We start from the raw sequence: 10441 nt of genomic DNA, 5'->3' as shown, positions 1-10441 counted from the left end.
GGTCACTGAAACATTCCACAAAGAACGAGGGTTGGCTGAAATATTCTGTATGTACACTGTTCACAGTCATATATAACATATGAATGCTCTTGTCATATTATGTTTACACTTTTATCTGTACGCGTAATCTATTCTTAGTTGGGGAATCCGCATTCGTTTGTATAAATACATTTGGTTTAGTGCACATGCACAATATTGTGTAACCAATCAAAATTCAGCAGTATTAAATGTGGTACAGTTATGTCGACTTGTGTGTATTACAAAACATCACAGCTCTGAATCTCTTTTTAGGTCACCTGAGTTACTCAAGTGACCTATCGTTATTGATCTACATCTGTCGTCATGTTATAAGAATTGAACATTTTTATCTTCTGCTTGATAACTACCCTACCAATACTTTTCAAATTTTGTATGAAGTATCTTTGGGACAAGAGGAACATGCATAAACTGTAAATTTCAGAACTCTTGCACCCACTTAGTGGCAGGGCAAAATCTGTAAAAAAAATTGGCCAGTTTTCAAAATTTTCTTCTACACAACCACACATCTGAAAGAAAAATTAAGTGCATAGTCATGTAGAGCCGGAAGGCGTTGACAAAAATTGTAAATTTCATGATCCCTTACTAGAGGTTTTGACTTCAGGGCATAGTCAAACTTCTATATTGTATGTGTAATGCATTTATAAATAACATCTTCTGTAATGCTATTGATTCTTAATTATACCCCCCCCCCCCCCCCCCCCCCCCCCCCGCAAATGAAGTTTGGGGGGGTATACTGGAATCACTTTGTCCGTATGTCCGTCCATCTGTCCGTCCGTTTGTCCGTAGACACAATTTGTCCGAAGTTTATTTCTAATACCGCTGGACATATTTCATTCAAACTTTATGCACATCTTCTATATATTATGTAGTTGTGCATCTCCTATTTTCATTGAAATATTTTAACAGTTATAGAAGTTACGCACATTTTCTTTTCATTTTGGGGGTTGCGCACTTTGTCCAGAGTTTAATTCTAATACCGTTGAACAGATTTGATTCAAACTTTATTCTCATCTTATATATATAATGTAGTTGTGCATCTTTTATTTTCATTGAAATATTTTAACAGTTATGGAAGTTACGGACATTTTCTGGTTTGGTTGTACTTGTAGTAATAGACACAATTTGTCCAGAGTTTCGCAATTTGTCCGAAGTTTATTTCTAATACCGCTGGACATATATAATGTGAAAATATCCAATGTGCTTGCATTAAATATTTCCCATCATCTTATATGCCCCGCGGGGGGTATTAGTCCCATTAGGACAGTTCTAGTTGAAACTAAATGGATATTTAGAAGGAGCAGGTAGCCAAACTTGTAAATTTCCTGATCTCAGGGGTAGGGGTTTTGGTACCAAAGTGGGGCCAAAATGGTTGTTGTGATTAAATGTCTATCATTTGAAAGACTTCTACTTTAATTTTGATAATACAATATGAATACTACCAATAAATCATCCTTGGGTGAAGGGCTTTCAAGTTTGTTCAAAGGAAGATCCATGCTCCCTTCAAAGGGGAGCAGAAAATACAAAAATAGGATGGGGTCATTTAAAAATCTTCATCTCAAGAACCACTGTGCCAGATAAGTTCAAATTTACATGGCAGCTTTCTGGCATAGTGCAGATTCAAGTTTGTTAAAATCATGGCCCCCAGCGGTAGGGTGTGGCCACAATAGGGAATCCAAAGCTTTACATGTGAAGATATAGGAAAAAATCTTTTAAAAACCTTCTCAAGAACCACTGGTCCAGAAAAGTTCAAATTTACATGGCAGCTTTCTGACAAAGTGAAGATTCAAGTTTGTAAAAATCATGGCCCCCAGGAGTATGGTGGGGTCACAATAGGGGATCGAAAGTTTTACATGTGAATATATAGAGAAAATCTTTAAATATGGGCCAAGGTGACTCAGGTGAGTGATATGGCCCATAGGCCTCTTGTCTGTTGACATCAGTTATATACGTAAAATCTTTAAAAATCTTCTTCTTGAAAATCACAGGGCCAGAAAAGTTCAAATTTACATGAAAGCTTCCTGAGATAGAGTAGATCCCAGTTTGTGCAATTCATGGTTCCAAGGGGTAGGGTGTGGCCACAATGGGGGATCAAAGTGTTAAATGCTGATAATGGGGAAAATCTTTTTAAAAAGTCTCTTGAACTATTTAAGCTAGGGCTGTCATATTTTTTATATACATTTTTTACAAAAAGACCTTTCATGTGATGCAATGGTGTGTGATCTTGTGACCTGGACCTGGAAGTTTGACCTACTTTTAATAAAAATCTTACCAATTTAATATCCCCTGAACTATTTAAAGGACACATATCATGTTTTCAAAGTATACAAAATTATATGCATTTTGTCATCTTTATGCTTAAAGTAATTAGTTCTAATAGTTCGTTTGCCGAAATATTGCGATAATTAACCACAATACAGACTTAAATCTAAGCCCCGATTTCAAAAAGTCTAGTTAATTAGTTAGGTACATGTAGTCACGTGGTACAGTGATGTCACATGCGCCCTTCTTCGATCAACTGATTGTGAAAGTAGTGTGAGATATTATTAAAAACTCAGCTTTAGGGGCCTAATTTATTCACCATGGGCAACATTTAAATCAATGTTGACAAATTTTCTTAGTTTATATGTTTTCGCCACCAGTGCATACAAATATTGATGTAAATACCCAAATATAGCGAGGAAAACGAGTATAAAATCGGCGTGTAAATAATGTTTATATGGGTCGCTTGTCTACAAACTATTTGGTAATGTTATTTCTTTATACATCTGTAATTGGCGCTGTTTTTCTAAAATAGACAGTGTAATTATTATTTATTTTTGGATTAGATAAATTTTAATACGTTACATTGTTGACAACTAGGCCCTAAGCCAAGCAACTGTCACGGGTGCATTTCGGAAAGAAAGAAAAAAGAAAAGAAAAAACAATAAATCAATAAAAATAATCAAATTTTAAGTGGAAATCACATTATTTTATTTTAATAAAGCAATCTTATTAGTATTTTTGAATTGTGATTTGCACGTCGTTAGGAAGTGGGAACTCGGCGTTATAGCCTACGGACGTACTCAAGATGTTATGAGTTCAATTAGAGATAATTTAATAATTCAATTTAAACATAGGAAATACAATATTCTATTATTTATAATTAAAGTTCAATTATTTTGTATCTTTAAAATTTTTTGTAAATCTACCAGTTGGTAGAAACTGGTAGCACAAGTTATATATGTTGTTACAAGGTGAAGGTCAGTTGATCCGAGTGTTTATTGCATTTGAAGACCAGAACAGAATGTATATGCTGTAGGCCTAGCAGTGCTTATAGCTTCGATATATCCATTGTCTCGCAGTTTATCTGGGTCTCTTTCCAAGCTGTTTTTGAAAAGGTGACTGGGTGTTTTTTTAAAGGTAAAGTTTTTGCTCCTACAAAATTTATCCACATCTTTTTTCTCATACCTTCCTTCGAAAAATTGAAAATTACTCAGTCTAAATCCTTTCTACCGACCACTAGTACACCCTAACATGGCACAAAACATCTTAATGCAATGTTATTTACCAGCCGTTTACGTGATAATTGGTTTTTTGTCGATTAAATCTTGTCTGTTTATGAAATGGCTAATAGATGTTTTCAAACCTGAGGGTGCATATGACGTACGTCACACATAATGGCGCGTAAAATAGCGAAAGTAAATATTATCACAAGATTTGAATTTCATCGCTTTCAAACTGGAAAACTACGCAAAATATTTCACTAAAAACACATTTAAAGTAGTTTTAGGCATGAAAGGAATTAATTTTGCTGAAAAAATGAAAAAAGTTTGGAAACATGCGTTGTGTCCTTTAAGGTAGATCTTTGATATTTAAATTTGTGTATATATTTCTTATGACAAGACCTTTCATTTGATATCATGATCTTTGACCCTGTTACCATGAAGTCGGAGTTTGACCTGCTTTTAAGAAAACATAATCTATTAAATATATTAAAATTATTTTAGGTGTGGCTTTCATCTTTTGTAAATAGATTCTTTATGGCAAGATCTTGTGCACAATGGTGTTTGATCTTTTGACCTGGGAATTTGACCTACTTTTTGAAAAAAAATCCTGACCTATTCAATATCTCCTTAACTATTCAAGGAAGGGCTATCATATTTTGTATATAGGTTCTTTATGACAAGACCTTATTATTTTGTGAAGCTTGACCTTGTGACCTTGACCTGTAAGTTTGACCTACTTTTGATAAAAATCGTACCTAGTTAATATCTCCTGAACTATTTAAGATAGAGCTTTCATATTTTGTGTATATATTTCTTATGGCAAGGTCTTCACATCATACTATGAACAATGACCTTGTGATCTTGGTCTTATCCAAAACAGCAAGATCATGTTAGTCATATTGGTGTTGAGGCACCTCTGTGCTATGTGAATTCATTTTCAGTTATGTTGTGATCCTTTGGGACTAGGATGGGGCCACAATATGGGGTCAAAATTTTTCATGGGAATAATGATTGATTAAAGAAATCTTTTAAAAATCAAAACAGCTGAACAATGGCAGGGCCAAGGTGACTCAAATGAGCAATGTGGCCCATGGGCCTCTTGTTTTCTAGCTCCCATGAGCTGAAAGCTCAAGTGAACTTTTCTGATTACATTTGTCCAGCATCTGCATCTGTCCATCCATCAGCATTTTCTGTAACACATGATAACTTAACTTTCCTTGGAGATTTAGATAAGATTTTAATAAATTTTATACATAATACTTATACTTAGATTAGGCAGAGGAAGATCCCTTTTGATATTCACATTTATCGGCATTGTTTTTACAGAGTTATGGGACTTATAATTTTTTAATATTAATTAAGATGATAGCGCTTTCTGTGGCATGCTGTAACTTTAGATTACTTGACAAGATTTTCATGAAATTTAAAGGTAATGCTTGGATTCCTATGGTAATCACTCTGTCCGTCTATTCACGAATTTCATGGCCAAAGTTTCTGGTGCAAGACTTATAGGTAGTAAAAAACTAAATAGCATTTTTATACGCCCGTCATTAGACGGGACATATGTTTTGGCGCTGTCCGTGCATCTGTCTGGCTGGCTGTCCGTCCGTCCAAGGTAATGTTTTCCAGACATTTTTCCATAACGGATGCATGTACGACTTTGAAATTTGGTCACAATTTCTCCTTCAAGAAGCATAGAGTGAGTTTGCATTTCAGCTGGATTGGTCCATCCTTGACCTACTTTGGACTAAAAATAGTTCAAACATTTTTCATTTTGTCACAACCTCCCTCTCAGAGAAATACATAATCAGTTCAAATGTCAGATGGATTGGTGCACCATGACCCACTTAAGGCTTTTCTATTTAAAATATGTGTTATATCAATTCAGAGTGCATAATATGCTTCCAGGTTGAATTTCACTGTCCGATGGGCGTATATTGTACTGTTTGCGGTACTCTTGTTATAGAATAAAAATCTTCTTGACTCATTGACACCAAACATCCAAACTTTGTGGATAGTGATATATTTATATTACAAATTGCATTCTCCTCAATGAACCAACCAATTTCAGCGTGCGACACAATCTGTTCACATTGACTATGGACGGATTATGAACTAGCTTAAAGCACGTGACTGAGAGAGCGTAATGATTTGAAAACAATAGAACATCTGTTACAAAGATCTCGTAAGTCACACCTTTGGATTAAGATTGTAAACTTACGTGGATTATCATCGCAATCTTGTGGTCTCCTACCGCCAAAATACAGTGCACCTTGCAATGTTGATAAAAGGCAGGGTGAGACGAAATGTGACGTCATGTCCATGTGTTGACGTACGTCACAATAACTACTGTGACAGAGGCTAGGAGTTCGTTTTATGCAACAAACGATGTTTTAGTAAATGAATATAAATATAAGAAATGAACATCACTTTTGAACTGTTCATGGTCAGTATGAACGGATTTGGATTTGAGGCAAATTCTGTGAATCGCACTAGCGATCAGAGAAATGGATCAGAGAAGCCTCCACCAAAATTGTAAGGTTCGTGACCCCTGGGTCAGGCTTCTCTTAAGATTCGTGATCCCTGGGTCAGGCTTCTCTGAGATTTGTGATCCTCTAAGATGGAGTCCTTTGGTTCATTCATGGAGAATCCATGATCTCTAGCATTTTCAAATTAACAAACAATGCAAAGAAAAAAGGGGGAAAAAATATTGTTGGGAAATACTTTTATTTGGAAATAAACAACATATACAAAATAACAAATTCAAGATAAGAAGATTAAGCTGTATGTGTCCTTTTGTTACATCAAGTCAAAAGTGAGCTACATGCACCTGCTGTTTAGATGCAGTAGGAGCCCATTGCAGTGAGAGTTCTTAATGATTAGCTTCTAGCTTCTATGAGTACATAATCAAACTATAAACAAAGCCAATTCTGAAGAATTTTGTAAAAATTTATTTTGAACATCCAATAGTTTTGACACTGATCACTTTCTCCGTAGTCTAGCTGTCCTGTGTTAGTCTAATCTCACTTCATACTGTTCTGGCATTTTCACTATTTTTATCCTGGAAAATAATTACATATTGCTGCTTTAATCAAGTTTGGGATTTTTTCAAGATTTACAAATTTCTATACTATTGAAAATATTTCAAAGTTCAGTGGGTTTTCTCTCTTCCTTTTGACATTAAATTTTTTTTTTTTTACATGTATTGAAAACTTATAATTATAAGCTTTGATATCTCTGATGATATTTTTTCCTCTCTAAATTCAAGCAATTTGATCAACTTCATATGCAAGATGTAAATTGTAATTTTAAAATCCCCTGGTTTTGTTGGTCACTTATATCAATGTAAAAAGGAAAACTCACTCTAAAAGACTTCAAAATCAATCTAATTAGAACTAGGTCTTTTGATCTGCTTACAAAGTTGGCTACACAAAAAGCAGATTGAAGAAATTGATTGGATTGACTCAGAAGTACAGCCTTAAACACTGTTATTAGATTTTGAATTTGAATGTAGACCTTTATCAATTTTTTTTTCGAACTTCACCATTTACACAGAAAACTGTTCCCCATATCATATTCTCTTCCTTACATGGGATAAAGCCTGGTGGATTACCAATGACATTCAATATACAGTTTATAAAACATACCTGCATTATTGAGAGAACATCATCATAGTTAGTGTTTTTACATTTCTGTATTCTCTCCACCTCACTCTGCAACAGTAAGTACATATGTACATCAATTATTAGATTTTATTGCAGTGATGAGGTAAAATTTCATATCTTATACACTAATGCAATGATCATGAAAGCTTATAATATTGCAACATACATGAACAGTAAAATCATTAATTTTCTTTGGGATTCAATTATTCATTGATGTCTTAGATTCTCCATGAATATGAGAAACTGAGGTAGAAATAGAATATCAACTCTTCAACCATGAAATTAAGTCCCTGCAAAAACGCTTATTTTTCTCAAATCTTAATGTAAACGATTGTACAGACAGTATTTTACAAAAACAAGTAAAACACATTGAAATATTGTAGATTTCTTATTTTATGTGAGTACTTAATATCGCGAAATGACTCGTTAATGTCAAATCTCGTGAACATGAATTTGCTAATTATTGATAATTGCTAAGTCTGTTAATCGAGAGTTCTTACATGCATTTTAACAATAGAAAAATTAAAGTAAATAATTTTATTTTGTGAGTGATGACTCTCGCAAAATTACGCAATAATAAATTCCTGGTGTCTATTTAGGAACCTACAGTAGATGATGATCAATGATTATATTAAAAAAAGCAATGACTTTTTCAAGCAGTAAGAATATATTGGCCATTCGACGATTACATCCTAGATTTAACTGCTTTTGTATTACTGTAATGAGTTAATTTGTCAGTAGATTATGACTTACTTAGTTAAAATTAATTATGACTGTTTATTAATTATGATTTTTAGCATTTAAACAAATTGAAGAGGATTGTGTCTATTCAAATAAAAACATTTCTAGGCTATATAATTTCATTTTAAACATTGAAAAAACACTGCAGACTTCTTCATATTGTATGTACTGATATTATATAAAAAAAAAAAGAACATGCATTTACTAATAGTGAATATTTTATTCAGTTTAATAATTTGCCAAGAAACACAAAATTTAGAGAAAGAAAAAAATCTTAAATTATCAAAACAAAGTTTAGTTCCTCATTGACAAGTGTCTTTAAGTTAATAGTATATTAACAATATAAATCACTATAATATTAACAATATTTTTAAAAAGAATTAACTTTCTCTTTATCTTGAAACAAAATCTTTAAAAGTAAATTTTACTTAAAATCTATTTGATAGATGTACAAAACTTTTGTATTTACCTCGATGATTTTGAGCAAAATGGATTGTATTTCTGGTCGTAGAGCACAGGGTCTGTAAGACCTTTTACCAGGCTGCCATCCATTGCTGAAGTGGTAGTTTTGAGTATGGACTTCACACAACAATCCAATTGACAAAATCATCACAATCACATTTGTGTAGGGCGAAACCTTCATCCTTTTAAAACATTTGAACAATATCTTTGATTTCCATAAGTAAGATTTTCTAAATACAACTATTAAAAAATTTCTAGGAAAAAAGTAGAATTAGTTTATTGACAGCTTTTTAAAAATATGAAGAAAGTTGAAAGCTTATTGAGACTTGCTGCTAGGTTACCTTGTAATCCTCACTGGTTTTTCTCTGTGTGTTGAATGGGACCGTTGAGCAGTGGATAGATGCTCTTATAGCCTGCTCACTTCCAATGACAATCCTCAAAGTGACCAAAATCAGAAAGCCACCTGCCTTGACAAGAATGTATGAGATTAGGAAATTAGTTGTATCCATAAATTTTACTGGAGGTCATTTTAGATGGGTAAGATTAATGGCGTTTGTAGAGATACATGCCCACTTTGATAGTATGGAGAATCAATCTGCTATATACATCAGTATTTCTCTTAGTAATGGATAGACAAATATAGATTAGATGCTATACCAAATCATCAAAATAAGAGCAATCTTTAACATATTTCTATTTTGGTTTCTTGTATAATAATACTAAATTTTATTTTGCCCCTCATTATACTGATGGAGAAATTTATTTGAGCATTGTTCAGATACTGTACGTGCCATAGTTTAACATTACAACTCATCTGAGCTATTATCATCAGTCACTGGAATCACAAAGAAATAAATACTTTTTGTCCTAAAATACATGGAACTGTAAAATGATCACAATCCTTAGGCAATGGAAATTTTGAGTAGCTTATACTATAAAATCACAAGGTGTTGGTTTTCTGATTTAATAACATTTCTGATTATCAGTTCTTACTTTCAGAAATGTTTGTCCGTTTAGTATATATACACCATAAGATTCACTTCTCACAGTTAGGGTAAACCAGATACATGCATGGAGCTGTCACCAAAAGTATCGGAGCTGCCAGAATTTTACTATATTTTCTACTTTAATATACATTGGAAGCCATTTATTATCCAGTTCTTATCAATTCCAGAAATTAGCATAGTTTCTTACCATAATTCTGAAATAAACCTTTACCCAATCGTTGAAGAGATTTAATGATTTGAAAGCAAACATATTTGTTGACCAGTTTTTAGCTCACATGAGCTATAAGCTCAAGTGAGCTTTTCTGATCACCTGTTGTCTGTCATTAAATTTTACACATTTTTGACTTCTTCTCCTTAAAACTGCACCATTTTCAACTAAACTTTCCGTAAAGCATCATTGGGTAAAGGGTATAAAAAGTGTTAAATAAAGGGTTACACCCCTTTTAAAGAGTGTAGATTAAAAATTGTTAAAATCATGACTCCCCGGAAGTAGGGTGGGATCAAAGTTTTACATGTGAATATATATGGAAACATTTAAACATCTACAGTAAAATTATTAGTCATTAAAAAGTATTCCCAAATGGTGCAGATTCAAATTTGTTCAAATAATGACCCCCAGGGGTAGGATGGGACCACAATAGGGAACCAAAGTTTTAAATGGGAATATATAGGGAAATATCTTTTCAAAATCTTCTCAATAACAGCAGGGTCGTGATTTGTCATATATCAATATGCAAGAATCTTCAGGTAGTTCAAATTTAAGTTTCTTCAATTCAGGGGCCCTGGAGATCAAAAGATTTATAAGGGAAATATACAGGAAATTTATTCAAAAAATTCTTTTCAAGAGTAGCATGGATCTTATTAAAGCGTAAACTTAAAAGTTGTGTGGATTTAAGGTAGCTCACTACACTAAAGCTTATACTCTTTATGACACTATGTCACAAGATAGCGATTTAAATGTTTTGTGAAATTATTTGTGTCGATCGAATTGTTCGTCTATCATGCTCAGTGGTTAAAGCATTGGGCTGGTGAACCGCAGATC

The 10441-nt window shown here is 33.3% G+C and overlaps 2 protein-coding genes across 9 annotated transcripts in view; one reads left to right on the top strand and one right to left on the bottom strand.

Annotated features, from left to right (window-relative positions):
* Positions 1-10441, top strand: part of LOC125671542 (RUN and FYVE domain-containing protein 2-like) — a 51982-nt gene that overhangs the window by 24022 nt on the left and 17519 nt on the right. The window lies entirely within an intron of this gene.
* LOC125671547 (uncharacterized) lies at positions 6235-8818 on the bottom strand. The gene is made up of 4 exons (XM_048907332.1): positions 8734-8818; positions 8400-8574; positions 7172-7237; positions 6235-6585 (listed from the first exon to the last, which is right to left on the bottom strand). Exons 2-4 carry the CDS (start codon positions 8571-8573, stop codon positions 6553-6555), a joined length of 273 nt encoding a protein of 90 aa, XP_048763289.1. The 5' UTR covers position 8574; positions 8734-8818; the 3' UTR covers positions 6235-6552.

The sequence above is a fragment of the Ostrea edulis genome, chromosome 4, assembly GCF_947568905.1.
Source record: "Ostrea edulis chromosome 4, xbOstEdul1.1, whole genome shotgun sequence".
In the NCBI taxonomy this organism is placed as follows: domain Eukaryota; kingdom Metazoa; phylum Mollusca; class Bivalvia; order Ostreida; family Ostreidae; genus Ostrea; species Ostrea edulis.
This window is presented reverse-complemented; position numbering and strand designations above follow the sequence as displayed.